At 43.4% G+C, this 22426-nt stretch overlaps 1 protein-coding gene across 1 annotated transcript in view; it reads right to left on the bottom strand.

Annotated features, from left to right (window-relative positions):
- Positions 1-22426, bottom strand: part of TPH2 (tryptophan hydroxylase 2) — a 64903-nt gene that overhangs the window by 25269 nt on the left and 17208 nt on the right. Inside the window, exons 6-8 of the mRNA XM_082241125.1 lie at positions 16077-16273; positions 10131-10266; positions 5375-5501 (exon numbers count right to left, since the gene is read on the bottom strand). Coding sequence (XP_082097251.1) covers positions 5375-5501; positions 10131-10266; positions 16077-16273 — 460 coding nt within the window. The remainder of the gene's footprint in view (positions 1-5374; positions 5502-10130; positions 10267-16076; positions 16274-22426) is intronic.

The following is a 22426-nucleotide window of genomic DNA, read 5'->3' as shown; positions in this document are numbered from 1 at the left end:
GAAGCAGATGCTCTTTACGTAAGACTAGATAGTAGGAAAACCTAAAAGTGGTTTACAAAGGAGGAGGAGGAGGAGGAGGAGGAGGAGGAGGAGGAGGAGGAAAATTATCACTAAAATATTTATAACCGTCATTTAAAACGTAACAGGTTAAAACCACAGTAAAATAGACAAACAAAATAAAGCTCCTACAAAGTTTCTAAACACAAGTAAGCTTGTCTAAACAAGAATGTCTTAAGCAGGTGCCAAAATACAGTGGTACCTCGGGTTAAGTACTTAATTCGTTCCAGAGGTCCGTTCTTAACCTGAAACTATTCTTAACCTGAAGCACCACTTTAGCTAATGGGGCCTCCCGCTGCTGCCGCGCCACCGGTGCACGATTTCAGTTCTCATCCTAAAGCAAAGTTCTTAACCCGAGGTAGCAGAGTCTGTAACCTGAAGCGTCTGTAACCCAAGGTACCACTGTACAGTGAAGGCACCTTCATCGATATCAATAGGCTAGGATTTCCAAAGTACAGGTGATACCACACTAAACAGGTCCTTACAGGTGTGGTGTGGTTGTGATGTGGCATTTGTAAAAGTGCCAATTCCAACAATTGAAGCAGTCACATGGGACCGATGAGGTGAGGTAAACTGGTCCTCAAGTTGTTAACGGCTGCACAAAATTCAGCCAAGATATGCATATTCCCCAAGGCCTGTTATCTCCCATGTTATTTACTATCCATATGAAATAACATAGTATCTATACATGTGTTTTAATATCCATATATTTGTTGTCTATATGAAATCTCTGGGAGCTGTCATGGGGCGTTTGGGGGCAAGGTGTATGCCGATGACACTATTTCTCAATGACATCTGAATCGGGAGAAGCCGTGCAGTTCCCTAAACCAGTGCTTGGATGCAGTGGCAGAATGGATGAAGGAAAACAAGCTGAGCTTGAATCCTGGCAAAGATGGAGGCATTGTGGGTGAGGAGCTCCCGGGCTGGATAATTTGGCCTACCCTGGACAGGGTTGCACTCTCCCTGAAGGAGCAGGCTCACAGTATGGAAGTGCTTCTGAATCCAGCTTGGTCCCTGGAGGAGGCCCAGGTAGCTTCACTGGCTAGAGGAGCTTTTTACTAGCTACTACTAGCAAAAGCTATGGCCGTTCGTGGGCCGGAAAAGCTTGGCCACAGTAGTCTATGCATTGCTTCATTCAAGGTTGGATTGCTGCAATGGGGCTTCCTGTGTGGGGCTTCCTTTGGGCTTGATCCGGAAGCTGTTGTTATTGCAGGATGCTGTGGTACGACTGCGGATAGGAGTATTGTCAGCAAAGACGTGCACTGGTTGCCAATTTGCTACCAGGCAAACTTCAAGGTGCTGTTATTAGCTTACGAAGCCCTTAACAACTAGGGACCAAAACTGATTTACACTGTAAACCGGCGTGGAACTAGCACTATTACAGGTGCCACATAATGCTTGTTCTCCAAAGGTGAGAAATTGATCTTTAAGTGTAGCAGCACCTGGACTTTAGAGCTCTCTGCAGGTGTCTTACCTGTACTCTTTTTGGGTCCCGCTAAGAACATTTTTGCTCAGGCAAGCCTGGCCAGGCATGTGAAATGTTGACATGTGTTTTAATCTGTTTTTTAGTTTAGCGCTAGTTTTAATAATTCTTAAATAATTAAGTTGCTTTTCACTGATGATTCCATTCCTTTTGTAAACCTCCTTTTGAGGTTGGCTATATATAGATATATGACATTCAAAATCATTCATATTAATAAATATGAACTTTATAAGCATTTTTTTTAACCCTCAATTTCTCCCAGCTTCAGGAGCAATTAATTTCTTCAGATTTCTGTACACAGTGCAGTGGCAAAAGAGCAAAAGTTTTTTGGTTTTCATTCCTCAGCAGTAGATTAAAATATCACAATAAATGTTACCAAGAAGGAGAAGAGAAGACTGTAGTTTTTAGCACTTTAAAGACAGAGGTTGAAAAGCTACTTTAAAGATGGGGGGACGGGACTTGAAAGACTTTAATGAAACCAATTAGTTCCTGACAGCAATTCCTTAATTGGACAGATATTCAGATAGTTTTGTAACAGAAAAAGCCACAGAAGGCTTGTATACCAAATACTAACATCTTCATTTCCAGAGTAATGGGCACTCATACATTTACCCAAATAGTGTACACCAACCAAAAAAGGATAAAGATAGAATATACCAATCACTAAACAACCATCTTGTGAACTGTGGCAGTACACAGCAGACACTCATTTCCCCAAAATTATAAATACAATTACCTTGGTTGTCAAACGCCTTGCGAGTCAAACATTTCTTGAGAACCTGAACGTCTGACGCTGCTTCTGCAGCTTCCGATTGTGTGCAGGAAGCTCTTGCAGCCAATCAGAAGCCGTGCCTTGGTTTCTGAATGTTTTCGGAAATCAGACAGACTTCTGGAACAGATTCCATTTGAGAACCAAGGTATAACTGTAACTGGGTGTTTCTGACGCTTCATGACTCTGAGGGGCATATCCAGGCACATATATAGATTCTTCATTGCAAGAAAACACCAGTTATTTCTCAGCTCACTGAAGAAAACACTATGAAATATCTGCATGAGTGGAGTTGTGCATGTTCATCCAAGCTGCTAATTTTTGTCATGGTGTAAACAGAAAGTTCACACGTCCAAATACTGTATCTATTTTGCTTGGGATAGACACACAGTGCTTGCACATTAGCCACTTGTTTCCTGCATTGTTACACACTTTCAGAAATATTTCTGATTCTTCCTCCCATGGTTTTTAAATCCCTTTTCTAAAACTACCTAGGAAGTAGCACTGGAGTTTTCTTTCAATATTTATAGTCTTCCCAAACCCTCCATTTATAAATAACATTTTCTAGCAGCCAGTGCCATAAATTCAGCACTTAAAGGAATACTAGAGCTTTTGTCTTTATGTGAATCTCTGCAAAAAACAACAACAACCCAGTTTTGAAGGAGGGAGCTGCTTCTTTCCTGGTTCAGATGTTCCTTGTATAGAGCTCTGATTAGACATGGAGCTCCACACATGCAAGGCCTTTCCTCATTCCTCATGCATTCAAAGATCGCTTACTATTTGATTGGGGCCCAACATTGGCGCAGGCAACCTGGGGGTGCAAATTGTTCCTCTCCTGCGCAGCCACCTGATGTCATCGTTGCACTGGATATCTGCACAGGAGGCTGGGAACTGCCTGTGAGATTCAAAGCCCTGTCAAACCAATTGTGTGCTGGTTGTGGTGGTGGGAATTGTGGGGTGGTTCTGGTTGGCTGGTGAGCTGGCTGGCTTCAACCAGGTCTGCCGAATCTCTTTTAAATCAGCAATGTGTGGCTTGGTCAGCGCTGTCAGCATAGGGTCTCTCCCCTCCTCCCTATAATTTTGGCTTTACCTGGGGTGGGCAGGCAGGATGTGCTTAAGACCTTGCTATGGGGCTATTTGGGGCCAGAGAGGAATTCTCTGGCAGACAAAACTGGGCCTATCTGGAGGTTTTGCGTACCTAGTAGCAACTGTTACAATTTGTTGGCAAAAAAAAAAAAGGTGTTGGGTTGGATCCTTAGTCCAGAAAAAGGGTATGTGTAAGAGACGCCTCATCACTCCAGTCAAAGTGTCAGGGTACCCCAATAAAAGGGTCCAGGGGAAGGTTTCTGTCTGAAGGCCCAGATGAGGTTTAGTGGGCCACAGAACTTTCCAGTGGTGTCCTGGAAGGATTGCCCAGAATCGACTCTCATTGTAGAGTGATCCTTAAATCAACCAGCAAATGGTCAGGTTGATTCAGGATTTTTCCGGGGGTTTTCCAGACCTTCCCTTCTCTATTCAGGATCCATACCCAATGCCTATGCCAAAGCCTACTAAAATCTGTTATAAACAAAGCTGTGGCTGTTTCGATCCCAAGATGCTATCCTGTTCTCATTCCACCTATCATACCCGGTCCCCTGTGCATAGGCGCCGACTCCATGGGGCTTGAGGGGGCTCGAGCCCCCTCAAAAAATTTTTTGGGGGGGCTCAGCCCCCCCAATAATCTCGGGCGCCCTTCAGCAGAGCGCCGCCGCCGTCCCCCGCCTCCTCCCCACCTGCTCCCTCGCCAGCCAGCCAGCCAGCCGTGCGCCCTAGCCGGAGAGCCCCGGCCGTCCCCCGCGAGAACAGGGGAATCCCCGGGGGCGGGGGCTCCTGCCTCTAGCCCCAGGTTTCCCGCATATCAGCTGTTCCGGAGCTGATTGATAGGCAGCAGCACGCTCTCCCCTATACGCTCACGAGGGGGCGGCGCCACTTTATTTGCATATTCATGAGCTTATTTGCATATTCATGAGCTTATTTACATTTCACGAGCTTTCCCGGGCCCCCCCAATATTTTTTATAAGTCCGCGTCCCTGCCCCTGTGACCTTGGATCACTGCGCCTGAGGCCTTCCTCATTCTGGACAGTGTCAGATGGAACTGCCCTGAGTTCATCTCCTTGACATTCACGGTACTGCCCATGAAATGCAATAAATGAAGAAGCTGTGTTTCACAATTAGCTTGCTTTTCACCCATCTCCCCCATGTGGTATTGATGATAATAATAATAATAATCCTTTACGGTGATATTTTCTAAAGGGGACACGGGTGGTGCTGTGGTTTAAACCACTGTGCCACTTGGACTTCCCGATCGGAAGGTCGGCGGTTCAAGGCCCCACGACAGGGTGAACTCCTGTTGTTAGGTTCCAGCTCCTGCCAACCTAGCAGTTCGAAAGCACGTCAAAATGCAAATAGATAAATAGGTACCACTCTGGCAGGAAGGTAAATGGCATTTCTGTGCGCTGCTCTGGTTTCGGTGTTCCATTGTGCCAGAAGCGGCTTAGTCATGCTGGCCACATGACCCAGAAAAACGGTCTGGGGAAGTGGACAAACGCTGGCTCCCTCGGCCTGTAAAGCGAGATGAGCGCTGCAACCCCAAAGTCGTTCACGACTGGACTTAACTGTCAGGGGTCCCTTTACCTTTACCTTTTCTAAAAGCACACTGAGACAAATAACACAGTGTAATGAGTCCCAAATCTTTATATTCTACAGGTACAAACCATTTCTGTATTTCAGAGATATTAGGCAAAAGAAAAAAAGAAAGAGGAAAAAGTGTTAAAATCAATGTTCTCTCATTGCACCACTACCTTCAGTCACACAACCACACACAGCTGTCAGTTCTTTCTGGGCCACTGAGGCTAGCCTGCATACCTCAGCCTGCATACCTCAGCCGCAAACCAGTCAGAGGAGGTGTTGCCAGAGAAAGTGAGTGACATGTTTTGTCATCACACTGAGAAACACTTCATTTTAGTAAACTTGACAGATTCTGAAAAATCAAGCAAAACTCACACTTTTAAAACTTAGTGACTCACAGTTGCAAGTTTTTGGACATCCTCATCAGAAGATCCCAGGGAGGCCAGTCCAATCTCTTGGGAAAACTGGGCAAATTTAGGGTCAGCGAGCAAAGGCACGTGCCCCAGAAGTTCATGGCATGTATCCCTGCAAGGGAATTAAAATGCAAAGTTAGTCAGAGTATAAAAGCATCACTGGACTCAGAGAAATGATGCATGCAAACCTCTTAGCCAAACCTGAAGCAGTTCAGTGGGTTTAAAAAAATATGAATCTGGCTGTCATAAGTATTAAAAGGTTTGTTTACAAAAATAAATCTTTGACGGTAACTGGAGAATACTGTGGGGGTTTTAAAACTTTCCATGCAGACTCACATTAAAGTATTTTTGGTCCAAATTTGACACTGTAAAGCAGTGCTTAAAAACACCCAATGTGTTTTTATTTTTGTGTTTTGCATGTTGTTAGTTGCTTTGAGCAACCTCTTCAGGAGGGAAAAAGCAAGTTTGCATTTTTTGTACAAATAAAGAGAGCCTACTGCCTCTGTTTTCAGGCAAAACAATACTTGGAATATGCATTCCTATTTTTTAATGCTATGCTCTGTCCCCCCCATTATATTCCTGATACTGCCCATCAAAAGAGCACAGTACGTGCCTGAGCTATTCATGCCAGCCCATCCACTATTGTTCACTGAATCACAGATATGCACACCAGGAATATGCTATGCATGAGCAGGACAATAGGAAGCAAGCAGGAGTTTCCCAGTTTGTCTGTTTTTCGTATTCATATGTCTTGGACAATATGGAAACAGACATCATGGGGATTGTGAATGGAGCCGAAGTCTTAAAGGCTCAGCATTCATTTTCAATTCAGAGCTGTCGCCTTGCGCTTCCTGTGAAAGGCTCGTCTGTTGGGAATAGGGCCACTTTGTTACCAGGTGAACAATAATCCAAATTCTCCTGCAGGCGACAAGTTCATGTGTCAAGTTTCACATTACAATTCCCCCTTTTCACCCAGTGCCAAGCATTTCTCTAAAGAATATGTGAGAACACTCTTGAGTGGAACATGAGCACCTCAATTGATTTCGGAACTTGACTTCCTGCCGTAACCTTTCTTTACAGGTGCAGCAGTCTCAATGGCAGAACAATTTATTTATTTATTTATTTATTACTACATTTTTTTATGGAACGAACATCCAAGTAAGTCATAAAGTAGACCTACTGAAATTAATAGATAGAAGCCCATTGACTTCAATAGATCTACTCTGAGTATGACCAACGCTGGATTAGCAACCATGCTTTGCTGCAAGTTCAGTGTCGGGCATTGCCAGGAAAGGGTTTCCAGCCAGTGAGGCTGAAAGAGACCTTTCTAAATGAGACCCTCTAAAATCTGCATGACTTGGGCTGGTCTTTCATTGGCAGAAATACAAATGAGAACCTCTTGGGAAACACCCCCAAAACAATTTAGCAAGTACTGAGCATGCTCAGTAGCCACAAAACACTGAGTGTTTGTTTGGGGCAGGTAAGTGTGGAATGGAGTGCCCTGAAAGGGCTGGCTGGCTGGCTGACTGGAACACTGAACAGGAACAGTCACACAGAAACATTTTGTTACAGGTCCCAGTGCTTTTTTGCTAAATGTGAACTCTGAAAGTCATGACAGTTTGCATTTCTTAGTGCAGAAATTATTGATCTGATGTTTAGAGGTCTTTCCTATTCTACTTAATTTAAAATGGTTCTGGAAGCTTCTCTGTGTGAAAGAAACAAGCAGAAGGTTCCTGATGTTTGGGTTATTCCTTCAGAGAAGCTGAGTACAGCTGGTTTAAACTGGTTTTGTTATCTCTTTCCAGTGTTGTTTTTTTTTGTCCAGGGGGGCGCAGGGGTACGCATACCCCTAAACATTTTGTGAATCTAAGTTTGGCCTCGTTGAGGGGCAGTATTTCAATATGAGTAGGAAAATGAGAGTCCCCCTAAACATTTTTTTAGGGAAAAAAAGCACTGTCTCAGTCAAGGTCATGCTGGCTATAATAGGTCAGAAGGCACCTGGGTTTCACTCTCTTTTTCTGTCTCTCTTTCCATCTGGTGTGGTGTTCTGTATTTAGTGTTAAGGTTTAGACTTATTATAAGTTATTGTAAGTCTAAGTTAAGTCTCCTCAACTGGCTTTCTTATGGACAGTGCCAATCCTGAATGTATTGGATTTGTGACCGTTATGCTCATTTGCCTATAGTAGCAGTAAAGCTCTGCTGGATGAAATATAATTGCCTCTGAACTATATTGTGGGAATCCTGCAACGTATTTAAGTTTTTACTCTGCTAACTATACATCAGAGTTCTGCTTTGGATCAATATTGAGTAGTTTCTAGGTTAGCAAAAAACAAAAACAAATGTCAAGCTACCATTTGTTGCTAGCATGAAAATATCCTAGAGCAAAGCGGTATGAGACTTTGAAATAATCCATATCCTAATATACACATAAATAATCCCGGAAGCAGGAGATGACACCCATGGACAGGTGGTTCAGTGTGCTGATTACCTGTGAAGTCCTTGTCCATGGACACTTGGTGGTCTTTGACATCATCTCTGTGCTCTGGGATTGCTCATGTGTCTATTAGGCTATGGATTATTTCACAATATCATACTGTTTAGGGCACTTACCGATGGCTGCTCTAAATCCATCATGGCTTTGGGGATCATACCAAATGTGATATCACAGAAATAACACCAGTGCCAGTGTTTATTGGTGCAAGTCAAAAGACATTACAATAAAAAATAAATAAAATAATTCAGTGCCAAAAACAGCAGATATTTCAACAAAGAGCCATCAATATTAATAGAATTCCCTTTGGGCTTCTTTTCTCTATTTAAAAAAAGATGGGAAAATTGAAGAAAAGTATATTGAAACTCCAGCAAGAAAACAATGAACATGTAGAGCAGGCATAGGCAAACTCCGCCCCTCCAGATGTTTGGGACTACAATTCCCATCATCCCTGACCACTGGTCCTGTTAGCTAGGGATGATGTGGGGGCCACCAGATGTGGGGCCCTATTTTTCTGGTTTTCTTTTCCAACTGACACTCATTATTCTGTGACTATTGAGCATGCTCAGTCCTCATTGACCTGAGGGTTTGTTTGCTTGCTTGCTTGCTTGCTTGCTTGCTTGCTTGCTTATTTGCCCCATTTAGGCCTTTTAAAAGTTTTTTTCTTTCTTCTGCTGCAGACTTTAGAGTTCCCTTGAGCATGCTGCTACTGCCGTCTTAAGTCTCAGGGTCTCCCGTCTCACTCCATACCTGTTGGCTCTCACTATCTGAGTTTGGGTTACAGATAGGTAGCCATGTTGGTCTGCCATAGTCAAAATAAAAAAATTCCTTCCAGTAGCACCTTAAAGACCAACTAAGTTAGTTCTTGATACCAAGAACTAACTTAGTTGGTCTTTAAGGTGCTACTGGAAGGAATTTTTTTATTTTATCTGAGTTTGCTAATAGAAGGCACTACAACAGAACCCCTTTGGTCACATCCACACTATATATTTGAAGCGTGTTTATACCACGCCCCAAAGAATCCTGGGAACTCTAGTTTGCCCCTCAACAAAATGCAGTTCCCAGGACTGGGTGGAGTGGGGGGGGTGAAGCCATCTGAATGTTCATCACTGCCAGTCTTAAATAACAGGATTTTGTTTCAGGAAAGACTTGGCAGAGATTAATTGATCTAGACATCCCTCGGAAGAGGTTGGAATTAGAATATTGTCTGCAAATGTGAGACTGGGGTTCATGTAAGTCTCTAGATGGGTTTCTGTTCAGAGAAGGTCCCTCCAGCAGTGGGGTTAGAATTAACGCACACAGAGTGACGCTCTTGAGGTGCTTGCTGTTACACAGATAAAAGCCAGATGACAACAAGCTCAGGCAACAAGGGATCATCTTGTTTAATAACTGATTGGCCTTCACAGCAGTCCTGAGCATTTGCTACAAAGAGGAAGCTGAGCGCTTTCAAAAACCCTTTACGCTCTGTGAATGTCCTACATCCCTGGAGCCTGAGCACACCGTTTGCTGCTTTGCACCTTCCCTCCTTTCGGTTAGATACAGGAAAGACACCATGGTGTCAAGGACAGGGGTCTGCCAATTGAACCTTTTCCTTCCCCAGGACAATGAGGATATTATCTCTCCCCTCCTATACGAGAGTCCTTGGAATGTCAGGTGAGTTTCATGGAAGTTGCTTCTCTGTCATTACACACACCATTAACAGCAGTAGACGCAGAAGCAGCCGGGCCTTGCCCTGGAGAAAAGAGGCAGGTATTGTGCAAACGTACATGATTTTGGCAGGGTGTGCTGTAGCTGGTCCAGAAGCATGAAACAGTTCAAAGAGGCAGAACCACAGGCTTGAAATTAAATGGGATTTGTGGAACTGTGCATCGTCTCTAACTGAAGAAGCCAAGTAGTGTTGTTACTTTTTTTTTTCATGTCGCCTTTCCTTTCCTCCAAGGGGATCGGGGCTGCTTAAGTGGTTTTCCTCTCCTCCCCATTTTATTCTCATCCCAACCCTGTGAGGCAGGGTTAAGCTGAGAGACAGGAACTTGCCCAAAGTCACCCTGTGGTCTTCATGGCCATGAAACTCAGTGGGTAACCTTGGGACAGTCACTTTCTCCCAGCCTAACCTACCTCACAGGGCTGTTTTGAGAAGAAAAAGTTGAGGGGAGGTTGAGAAGAGAACCATGCGCCTCATCATCACCTGCTTGGAGGAAACATGGAAAAAATATATGTAATAAATGCTAAGTTATGAGAAATTATACTCACGGTTCTGGAGTGTAGAGAGGATCAGAGCCATGGCGTATGTACTGAGTACAGTGGAAAACTCGATAGGCAAGGCCAGCTAAGAAATCACGAGGCGACAAATATCCAGCAACTGGTCTGACTGTGAATCCAGACCTTTCTGAAGTGGTAGAAAAACCAAAATTATCTGAGTATATGTGTTAATCAACAGAAAATACAAACTATTCCATATTTTTCCTACAGAATCAAACGTTGTTTGTACCAACCTATTTTCCTTAAGAAAATAAAATGGATGAGTTGATGCAGATCATTTAGCTGAGGGGGAAACACCAAGGTTACAATGTGCCAATATCACTAATCACCTTCCTGTTTTATCTACAGCAGCAGATTAAAAGGGGAAGGGATTCAGGGCCACTTTATACATTATACAGGTTTGAACAAAGCATTTTATCTTTAGTATCCTCATAAAATTGTCAACATTAAGGGGGAGCAAATACATGCTGCCAGCTGTGTGTATCATGCAGGTAGTATATACAAAAATTATCTGAACGGCAAGCAATTTCGTGCTGGGTGGATACTTGGTGCAAACACTGATTTCCCTCTATGTGTAATAGCCTCAGATCTTTCATGAAATCTGATGGCACATTATTCATTTGGAAATCATCGGCAAACATTTCTGTAACAGCAAAGAACCCTGTGGCATCTTAAAGGCTGACGATGTTATTATGGCATAAGCTTTTATGGACCAAAGGCACAAAGTGTTATCCTGAGTGATGATGTGGGGTTGATTGTAAACACTGAGGTCGAAAAGAAAGGAAATGCCAAAAAGGTCAGATGGGGGAAGTTACCTTGTTATCTGTCTATCATTTCATTCCATTTATGAAGTGCTTCCTATAAAATTCTCTCAAAACAATTTAACCATTAAAACAAATTTCATACAACTCACAACCCCAGATCCAATACAGGTTGGGATTAAAAAATCTCCACTCAAAAGGCTTGTTGAAAAAAAGGAATGTCTTCAGCTGACACCACTCCAAAACTTATGTTCACTTAGGAACAGGCTGGTTCTTTCTCAAGCTCTTTCTCATCTCATTAGTTACTGTTTAGAATTAAATGAGCAAAGCTTAGTCCTCTTCAGGGGGGGGGGGGTTGTGACTGTTGTCTTTGGCTGAGATCACACATTTGAACCTTGGAGTGCTTTTCTACCTTCAAGGAAAGAAAAAAAAAGGAACTGTGTTTCAGTGCCCTTCCTCAGGGATCCAGAGAACAATGTAGGATGCACCTTTGAAAGATGCAACCCAGCTCAAAGAGCAGTCAGCCAATTAATGTTAAGTGCTAGTAGCCATAAAGTCAGAATAAAGGAAGGAATGGGAGCTGGGGCAGGTTAGCTTTTCAAGCCATACACAATATTTTATTTTTGATTGGAAAAATCTTTCTCAGGTTCTTAGGACTATATTTTGCTGTGACTTTTCTGTGGTCATAGTGGGAACTTGTTTTGGTGGGGGGGGTCTTTTCCCTGCTCCCAATTTAAACATTTAGTATTTGTAAGAAATATTGGCACTCCAAAACACCGGAAAAGGCAGCCCTAATAATAACTCCCTGAAACTCAAAAGAGATCTTCCAGGGCCTGGAACAATGAGCGGACGCAAGCGACCAGGTCAAATTGAACCCAGAGAAAAGGGGCAAATAAGTCTGACATCTGCCTCATCTTCTTTGACAAGAACTGTGTCAGCGTCAGAGACTTCCCACAGCAATTCCTGCAGACTGCAGCACATGCGACCTCAGTGATGTTTGCCCTGGCTAGAACTAATGTGCCCACATTGCATCTCCAGAAGGATAAGGAAAGATTATGGCCTTGGTGGGATCATTCGACACAGGCTGTGTCTACACACACACACACACACACACACACACACACACACCATTTACTCTACACCTGGTATGCTCCCACCAGTAGTCTGGGAAGCAGTGTACATGTGATATTAGCCAAAAACCATGTCTGTCCTTTGGTTTCCTATTAAATACTGTGTGTGGTGATGTGTGATTACCCAAGCCAGTTTCAATCCAAACGGAGAGAAAGAACAGCTGCAAATAAATCCCCCTTTGACTCTTTTTAAAATGGCTTTTTACGTAGGGTTCTGGGTGCAGTCTTCCTGAGGGGGAAAAATGGGTCCGTTTAATTAGTTCATCCTGCCACCTGTGTGCCTCATGCAGGATTGCATCAAGGTCACAATGGCTGTGCAGAAATCCACCGAGAAATCCCGCATGTACACTGTCCTTGGGGTGAGGAAATATACCCCAAGGCCCTGATTGGATGAAGGAAAATCTACACTTCTGTATCCAGGCCTTTTAGTACAAAAACTTGTTCTCCCTGTTCCCACAGTGAGAGTCAGTGTGGTGTAGTGGTTAAGAGCGGTAGTCTCGTAATCTGGGGAACCAGGTTCACGTCTCCGCTCCTCCACATGCAGCTGCTGGGTGACCTTGGGCCAGTCACACGTCTCTGAAGTCTCTCAGCCCCACTCACCTCACAGAGTGTTTGTTGTGGGGGAGGAAGGGAAAGGAGAATGTTAGCCGCTTTGAGACTCCTTAAAGGGAGTGAAAGGTGGGATATCAAATCCAAACTCCTCCATCCAAACTCCTCTGACCTGCATCGAAGGCCTTCATTCAGATGAAGGATCATGCACTGCAATAAGCTTGTGTCTGGATGAAGCTTGCTGGTGGGTTCCATAATTTAGGCAAGCTAGCTTTGTTGTTTTGGTCTGTACTCACATTCCCAAAGGTTTGCTTTACACTATTAGCCTTTCTTAGCTGTCTTTTATTGGCAAAGGGTTTGTATTCTGTGCTTGGCCATATGCTACTGAGTAAAGACTCATTCACACTTCCCTTTTTGCTTCATTTCTAAGCACAGGTCTGGGCTTTCCAGGTTGTGTCTGAATGTCATCTTGGTGTGTTTCCCCCCCAGTACTTTCCCTGGGAAAACCCACTGCTGAATCAGCACAAACAGCAATCAGGTTTTCTGAATCTTTCCAGGAAGAAAAGCACCAGAACAAAACAAAAACAAAAAAAGACACACACCTGAAAAACCCACACCTGTGCCTAGAAGAGACCTAAGTTGTGTGCTTGGAGCTCAAAAGACAGTGAGTGGACTGTTTGGACTCTTTGTGAATCCCAAGAACATCCAGAAACAACCTGAGCTTCTCTTAGTTCAGGGTTGGGAGACTACAGAGGTTCGGGCAGTGCTACAGGGCAGGTTGGTTTTCCCTGGGCTATCTTACATAGTTTGCAGTACGTAATGAGAAAAGCAGCCCAGCATAAGCAAAATGCTTTACAATGACCTGGCAGTGTTTCAAGCCAGATAATGTATACTCAACCACAATCAATTTGTTATGCAGTGGGCTGGATGAGGGGGCAACCAAAACGGTGCCCTGCAGATGTTGTTGGACCACAACTCCCAACTCCAACCAGAGGGCGCCATATTGGCTACCTCCTGCTAAGATTGTCAGACTAGAATTGCAGAAACCTTGGCTCAAATTCCCACTTATCCATGAAGTTCACCAGGTGACTTCGGATCAATTCTTCTCTTTTTAGAAAAAAGATATTTATTAAAGTTTTTTAAAATATAACAATGAAGAAGAAAAATAAAAAGAAACAAAATACAACATAAAAACAGTTAAAAAACAAATAATTTTCCATAACATATTTTCCTTACACTTATTTCCCCAGACCTCCTCATACCTCCCTTCTTTGTATTCCACTTCAATTTGTTAGTTCAGCAAATCCTTACCATTAAGCTTTTACCCATTTGTAAACCTTTTTTTTTGTATCTCCTAAAGCATTACATCTGGAAACCCCTTAGTTTCTATCCAACATCCTTCTAGCATTCATTAATTTTACAATATTTCTGTAAATAGTCTTTAAATTTCTTCCAGTCTTCTTTCACCATCTCTTCTCCCTGGTCTCGGATTCTGCCAGTCATTTCTGCCAATTCCATGTAGTCAATCACCTTCATCTGCCATTCTTCCAGAGTGGGTAAATCTTGTGTCTTCCAATGCTTTGCAAAGAGTATTCTTGCTGCTGTTGTAGCATACATAAAAAAAGTTCTGTCCTTCTTTGGCACCAATTGGCCGACAATGCCCAGGAGAAAGGCCTCTGGTTTCTTCAGGAAGGTATATTTAAATACCTTTTTCAGTTCATTATATATCATTTCCCAGAAAGCCTTAATCTTTGGGCACGTCCACCAAAGGTGAAAGAATGTACCTTCCGTTTCTTTACATTTCCAACATTTGTTATCGGGCAAATGGTAGATTTTTGCAAGCTTGACTGGGGTCATGTACCACCTGTATATCATTTTCATAATATTCTCTCTTATCGGATCAATTCTTCTCAGCCTAATTTTCCTCACAGGGTTGTGGTTTTTGTGTGTGGTTTTTTTTATAGAATACAAGGAAGCAAGAGACTAGTTTGTCACTCTGGGCAACTTGGAGAGAGAATAGGGTTAAAGTGAAGTAAATAAATACAGTAAATGAGACTCCAAAACAGAGGTCTCCAAAAGAGGGGGATGAGGAGGAGAGGAGAGGCCTTCTGTTATTACTCTGTAGTGCTACGGGACAAAGGTCATCTCCATACTAGAGGAGTTGATGAGGATACACAGAATGCAGCTATAATTAGACTGTCTCTCAGCCTGCTCCAGTCTTGACCTGAACTGAAAGGAAGGGAAGTCTGGCAGAGTCAGTGCTTTTTCTTCTTCTCCTGACGGTACTCATGGGTATGCAGTACCGGCACCTTCCCCCCAAATGTTAAAAGTGTGGCACATACTGTAACAACTTCCTGGTGAGTACCAGCACCTTTTTCTTTTTTAAAAAAGCACTGCAAAGAAGCAATGCCTTTAGGAGGATTAGAAAGGGAGGATTACAGAAGATGAGTCATGAGTAACGCAACTGGCAGATGATCAACATTACCATCTGAGGAGGAGGCTTGGAGCACACCGACTGGTGCACCTTCCAGCCAAGTTCAGTGTTGTCGCTGGAAGAGTGCAAACTTCCAGATCCGTTATGACTTCAGGAAAGGCAGCTGGGAACATCTGGCGACAGGCCCGTTTTGGAGGAGAAGCTTGACCCCACCACCTCCAGCTGCTTTACAAACATTCAACCATACAAGCATTGCTACCCAGGACATATGGAGTCCCCATCTTGAAAATACAAAATGTAGTGAATAAGGAGGCATTGTTCATACTCCATATAAGATTGTCAGTGCACTGGTTTGTTCCAAACACAGAGCTGACTGCTTTGCTTTGTATTCAGATGGGTTTAGGCATGTATAGTCAGAAAGACACATGTCATAATAGAGACGTTCTCATGGGATTGGGGGTCAGCCAGGACTTTTGTGCAAAACTCCCTCAACACAGCGAGAATTTTCTCAGCTGTAACAATTCCCCAAAGGAGAGACGGTAGAGATTCCTGATGGGGTTTTTTTCCCCTCCCTGCATACGGATTTGTTCCATAACTGCTTATTCAACGTACAGAATTGTCATGCAAAGAATAAAGGTATAAACAGCTCTCATTACTTGGCCAATTGTGTAACACTTGAAATGCGACACAATTATTTTTTGTCAGTGTTTGTAAAAAGCAAAAAAAAAGAAGGAAAGGGTTCTGACCTCCCATTGTCTCCTCAGCCTGGTCCTCGGACTCTTGTCGGCATAAGAGTCCACAAGAAAAGTCCTTGCAGAGTTTTATTCTTAAAAGTCTTTGTGCAAAACACGACTGAATAACTATACACACCAGCACTAACCAACCAACCAACCCAAACACCAGCCTCAGTCTAAACTAACATTTCTCACTTATATATACAACCTGCTGCACGCCGCTGAGTCATGCTGACCCAGCTTTATTCGCATTAAAGAAACAGCGGCCATTTTAGCCGTGACATTTTTACAGCACCCTTTTTCTGCTAGAAGCCAGATCTGACCCTTACCTTTAAGAAACATAGAAACATCCTCCAGCTGAGGGACATTATCCTCTCGGTAGCCACAATGCTTGGTCAACAAAGGGAAGTTCTTCAAATACTCCCGACAGGCGTGAGTAGGATATAGTTTGGTCAGTTCCCTGAACACCACTCCCCAAGTTTTGATTTCTTCAGGTGTATAGTCCACTCTAGGGATTGGCTGGCCACTAAGAAAAAAAATACAAAAGACAAAGGTTTTGAAAACAATTACCTCTCAGTTATATGCTCCCACCAACCCATCATAGGCCCCTTCCAAACCCCCCTAACATAGACAGGCACTGGTACCTCAAAAGAAGGAATAACTATTTTTCAGATAGCCCATTTGCAAGTTGCATTTAATGCCTGCTATCATCTCCAGCAAAAGTCTGATGTGGCTGTTGTCTCATCCCCCAGGTGTGTCCTGGTGTTAGTCCCAAAACAGATCTTAAAGTCATGCTCTCTTCAGCTAGAGCAGTGGGCCAGATGCAGAACAAGAGTAAGGAACCAAAGGGGCAGAATGCAGCCCTCCAGATCTCTTTATCTTGCTCTCTCCACAGGCCACACAACTCACTGCCCTGTGTCACAGCCTTCCCAGATGCTTTTACCGGAGTGGAATGTGTCTTCCTTGAATTATGCTAATAATAAGTTTTGCTTTCTTGCTTGGATGAATGGAGGAAGGCAGCCTGCTGTACGAAAGTCAAGTGTTATATCCATTGCGCCACCTACTTCTGCATCTTCCCTCACCTGCCCCTGGTATGTGGCCCCCGTAACACTGTTCAGGAGGCAATGTGGCCCTTGTGCTGAAAAGGTTTGCCAGGCCTATTTAAGAAGAATCTTTTCCCTTCCACTCCTAGTTCTTCACATAGTCTTCGTGTAACAGGTTCACACTTCAAACACACTTCTTAGAAACAGCTGGGTTTTCTGTACAAGCCAGACATCACATGGAGAGAAGGTGGAGATAAGGGCCTGCCCATGACATTTTGCTGCCCGAATCATCTATGCCCTCAGGATCTGAGATCAACTGTGCACAATCCAAAGGGGTTTTTAAAAAGTTGCAATATAGAACATTTTTCCCCAAGCTGGTCTCTCTAGTTAATTTGAACTGCCGTCAGCCCTAGCTGGCATGGGCAATGGTCAAGGATGATGGGGTTGTAGTCCAAAGCATATAGAGGGCAAGAGGTTGGGGAAGGCTGAAACAGTGGTTTCCCTACATATTTGGAGTGTGCCATACACGTTAATTTCAGTAATCTCAATGATATGTACAGTTTGTAAGGCAGATCAGTATTATTACAGAGAGAGAAAGACCCAAATAGATGCAGGAAATAGTTTCAAAATAATATAATACATCTGGAGCAATGCATTTTAATAGAATGTCTTCTTGGGGGGCAATAGATTAACATTCTTCTTTGGCTTGCTCTGAAAGGCTATTCTAATGCTATCCTTGTGCCTGTAAATGGTCATTCTCTGTATTAAACACAAGGGCAGGATCGGAGGAGGAAAAAAAAATCTAAAACACTGACTTCTTGATACTTCCAGCTGGAGATGACCGTGCTGTGGATGGATGCCATGGCTGTCAACGTTTCCCTTTTTTTTAAAGGGAAATTCCCTTATTCTGAATAGGATTCCTCGCAAGATAAGGAAAAAGTTGATAGCTATGATGGATGCTTCCATACAACCCAGATGGAGTAATATAGGAGAACCCTGTAGAAAACTAAAAAGGCAATGAATATTACAAGGACATGTATACTACCAGGTAGCTGGCAAGTTTCAGGGAGGGAGGGAGGGAGAAGTGTTATGATCATAGCTGTCAACGTTTCCCTTTTCTTGCAAGGAATCCTATTCAGAATAAGGGAATTTCCCTTAAAAAAAGGGAAACGTTGACAGCTATGGTTATGATTTGGTTTAGTTGGCTACCTATATTTTGCTATGCATCTAAACAAACCAATAAAAACTATATTGTTTCCTCAAAGAATCCTGGGAACTGTTCAGGGTGCTGGGAACTGTAGCTCTTGGGGGGGGGTACACTATACAGTTCTCCAGATTCTTTGGGGAAGCTGTAACTTAAAGTGGTATAAGCATGGTTTTAGATGCATCATGTGGTTGTGACCTTAGTCTCCTACCTAGAAAATGACATTTCTCAGAAGGCTATTGTGAATGTGATAACAATCATAAAGCACTTTGAATACTGAAAGGCCCGTTGCTGCCTAGACGAACCCTCTACTATTTCCTCCTTTCAAGACTTCTCTCAACTCCAGTAAAGCAGGATTTATTCAGTATGTTTCTTAGATGCAGGAACAGATACCAATCCTCACTATAGAAGCTGCTCCAATAATAAGTATCCTCTGTGGAGAAAGAATCATCTGGAATTAATGTGCTTCGAGGCTGCCTATTCAGCCTGGAAATTCTCATTAAGCACAATCGTCTTCCTTTCTTTTCTTCCCACCTTCACTTCTTTCTTTCACTAACAAACAATTACAACAAGGGTTTTGCTTAGCTGGGTAGGGGGGCGGATGTTGTTAGCAAGCCGTGGTGGAACTGAATGGATAGTACACAGAAGGCTGAAATGAATCAGAGTTGGGGGTCACAGAGCCTAAACTTCTCACTCAGTGCTCTTGTAATCACAGCATCTTTGGAAGATGGCTGCTCAGCAGCTGCTGCAATGCCTCCAGCAAAGGGGAACCCACCAATTGTCTGTTCCATGGCTGAGCAATCCTTACCATTAGGAAAGCTCTCCTCATGTTAACTAGAATCTGCTCCCTGGTAATCTCCCACCCATAGATTATAGTATCCTCTGGAAGAGCAACAGAGACCAAGCCTTCTTCAGCATGGCTGTCCTTCAGAGGTTTGAAGGCATCTCTCATGTCTCTTCCCCCCACCTTTATCTTCTCTTCTCCAGGATAAACATACCTGAGCCTTTCCATCGTACCTCCTAGGAGTTGACTACTTCCATGCTGCCACTATTTCTGGGTGGGATTCAATTACATACCGTAAAATTCAGGTCACTCAATTAAAGCTGATTGCGAAGCTATAAGCAACAAGCCCATTTTCCCCAAACACTGGGCTTTTTGCAATAAAGAAACTGAGAGGGAAAATGCGCTGGAAAGTGTGAGAGAACGTGGTGATGCAAACATTGCCCAGCCTTCCCACCAACAAATCAGTGTATGGTCTGAAGCCACATGAAGTTACCACCTTGCTGAACCTAACCAGGTCTTTTTATGGCCAGTCCCTGGATGAAAGCCCTCATACATGCTACCTTGGGTCTCATGTTGAAAGAAAGATGGGGTACAAATCAAAGATTCAATGCACAGGTTCTTGCTATCAGTATAAATTCATCCAAGAAACCATTAAGGACAGTCACAGAAGGCATACTGTACTCTAGAAATGACCAGTCACTGATGCTGATTGCATCTTATGGAGCAAGCAGAATTTCATGGCCAAAGCAACCTCAGAAATACAATCTGGGTAAATAACAATAGCTGCCAACAATAGGCGTCCCCTACTCAGAAGCAGGGGGAGTCATGGCTCATTTGCATGCATTAATTAAGCTGAATTGCATACACATTTAAACATTTCCCCGTTTTCTGTGGGGGGGAGGGGAATGGTTCGGGCTGGTTTGAAACTAGTCAAGTACAGCTGAAGCTGAGCAGAGATATGCAAAAGGTACTTGCAAAAAGGAACATTTAGGAGATCCATATCCATATAAAATGCTAATAGAACAGCAGTGATCTGTCCAGAGAGAAAAACTGCTGCCTCTGCTCACAAGACACAAATGCCCTCCCTCTCCTTACTCTGAAGTGTGTGTGTGCGTGTGTGTTTATGGGCTTTTAAGCATGCTCTTTTCCTGCCAAGTTTTACTGTTTGCTGAGGGGGAAATAAATGTTTTCACCTCCCCCCCCCCTCCTTGTGCGCTTAGAGAACTCAAAGAAGTAGGCAGAAACCACAAGCAGGGGAGGGAGGGGGAAATGAGAACTTTAAAAAAAGAAAGCATGAAACAGAAAAGTACATCAAATTAGCATGTGCCTTCTCGGGAATGTGAAGAGTTTGGCCCATTATGAGTAAAATGAGAATGTGATTGGAATTAGCTTGACTTGGAAGCTCGCGTGACAAGAAAATTGCAAAAAGCAGCAGGTATTTGTAAGTAGCGCTGAAAATTTACTAACTCCTGGGGATCGTAATGAATTCAAAATGTAGGCTTGATCTGCAAAGACTTTTTTTAAAAAAGAAAAATGCAGGTGTAGCGTTTGGAGGTGGTATTATTCGTTACAGGGTAAGCCACTCGTGTAAAAGTGCAATCCTGTGGTAAATTTGCTCTAGCTCAAGCTCTTTGGTTAGGTTCTAGAGCAGACAGGATCTTAAATGGAAGCCAAGATATAATCCAAAACGTGAAACCAATGCTCTTCTTCTACAAAAAGAAATGCTGGAACTCACCATGAACACCTCCCTTGTTCTTTTGTAATGGCAATGGCACCCACCTGAGAGGCGCTGGAACTCCGTTCTGGTGAGTTCCAGCTGGAAAAAATCCTTGTGTGGAATCCCCCCCACACACAGACACACACAATTCTGTGAACTGAGTTAGCCTGACTGGGGGAGGGGGGAGAAGGAGAGAGGAACAGGCTTGCTCTTGGGAAGGGAAGTACATGACCTTTCATGTGGTGGTGGAAGCCATCCAGGGGTCAGCAAACTTTTTCAGCAGGGGGCCGGTCCACTGTTCCTCAGACCTTGTTGGGGGGCCAGACTGTATTTTGAAGGGGAGGGATGAATGAATTCCTATGCCCCACAAATAACCCAGAGATGCATTTTAAATAAAAGGACACATTCTGCTCATGCAAAAACATGCTGATTCCTGGGCTGTCCGTGGGCCTGATTTAGAAGGCGATTGGGCCGGATCCGGCCCCCAGGCCTTAGTTTGCCTACCCATGCCATAAACCATTTGATGTGATTGGTGTGTTGAGCTAGCAGCTGAGGTGACAAGGCATGATAGCGGCTCTTCAGAGAGCCCCCCAGTGAGGGTGGGGCAAATGGTGCCCTCCCAGCTGTCTTTTGCCCTCCTAGCCCTCTGAATTTATTTCTTTTGATTGTCCTTTTAATTTGGGACATGGCAGACAATGAGAGTGACCATTTAAAGAATGACATCTTGTTTGAGAACAGGAGCAATTTAGGAATAGAAGCCTCTGAAAAATTCAGCGAATAAGGCCTGCTCACTCAGTACTTTCCCACATTCAGGGTGGGTTTTTCATGACAGCTACCCTTATGTTTGATGCATTTTTTTACATTAGTTTAATCCTGGGGGGCGGGGGGGGAAGGCTGTCCTGTTTTAAAGTATGATTTCCAGGTGCTATACATTTGCTCTGTCTCTCTGAAAAGTTGCCCTGCGAACCCACCGTTCAGAAAGCTTTCTTGTGTATTTATCACACAATTTCGTAGATTTGCAAAAGAAAGTCAACTATGCAGTAAATATTTTATCCACTTAAGGACTTAATCTCATTGGCTCCAACAAGAAGCTTATGCATATTGTTCTCAGCATCGCTCTCTCCAAATCACTCTCTCCAAATGCTTGTCTACAGTTGCATTGCAAGGTGCTCTTGCACTGTTTCTAAACCTGCATTTTTGAATTGGTGCTGTCAGGTTACAAGATTTAAATTGATTTTTTGAGAAAGCAAGCTGCATACTAGTTTTTAACTTCTTAGTCATACCATAAAGTATTTTGCTTGTTTTACAACTTTTGGTATCCCCTTGTTCACACTAGGATCCGTAACATCTTTTTTCCTTATGAAACAAAGAAACAAAAATGCCAGTCATTTAATTCCTGGTGTTAACTTTCTGTTAATTTGACCTCTACATAGCCCATTATGTGAGTTGACACACACCACACGCTGCATGAAGGGGGGTGAGCAGGAAGGTCACTGTTCTTCCCCTTCCCCTGGCCCTCACACACCTCTCTCAACCAGGTAAGCTAGAAGCATTATGAGAGTTCAAGGACACATGCCACGCTAGGCGAAAATTTTCAAGGAAGGTTCAAAGCAGGAGTGTGGCTTAGGAGGAGTATAGCAAGTAGAGAGAGCCAGACAGAGAGGTTCTCCATTTCTGATATGAACAAATCAATAAATAAAGTGATGACTAGAAGTGTCAAGAAGTTCAGTGGTAGAGCGCAGCCTTTGCATTCAAGTGGACAATGGCTTGATTTGGTAAAAGTCAACTTCCTATGTTCCACAGCTCAACTCCAAATAAGCCCAGTTTAGATGCTCACCCTACCAATTTAGTTGTGTAAATGGGCCACTCCTCATGGCTGCTGCTTGATTATCACCCAAGCAGATGGTGTCCTTTTTTTTCTGAATCAATAG

The sequence above is a fragment of the Podarcis vaucheri genome (genome assembly GCF_965113315.1).
Source record: "Podarcis vaucheri genome assembly, chromosome: 10".
In the NCBI taxonomy this organism is placed as follows: Eukaryota; Metazoa; Chordata; class Lepidosauria; order Squamata; family Lacertidae; genus Podarcis; species Podarcis vaucheri.
This window is presented reverse-complemented; position numbering and strand designations above follow the sequence as displayed.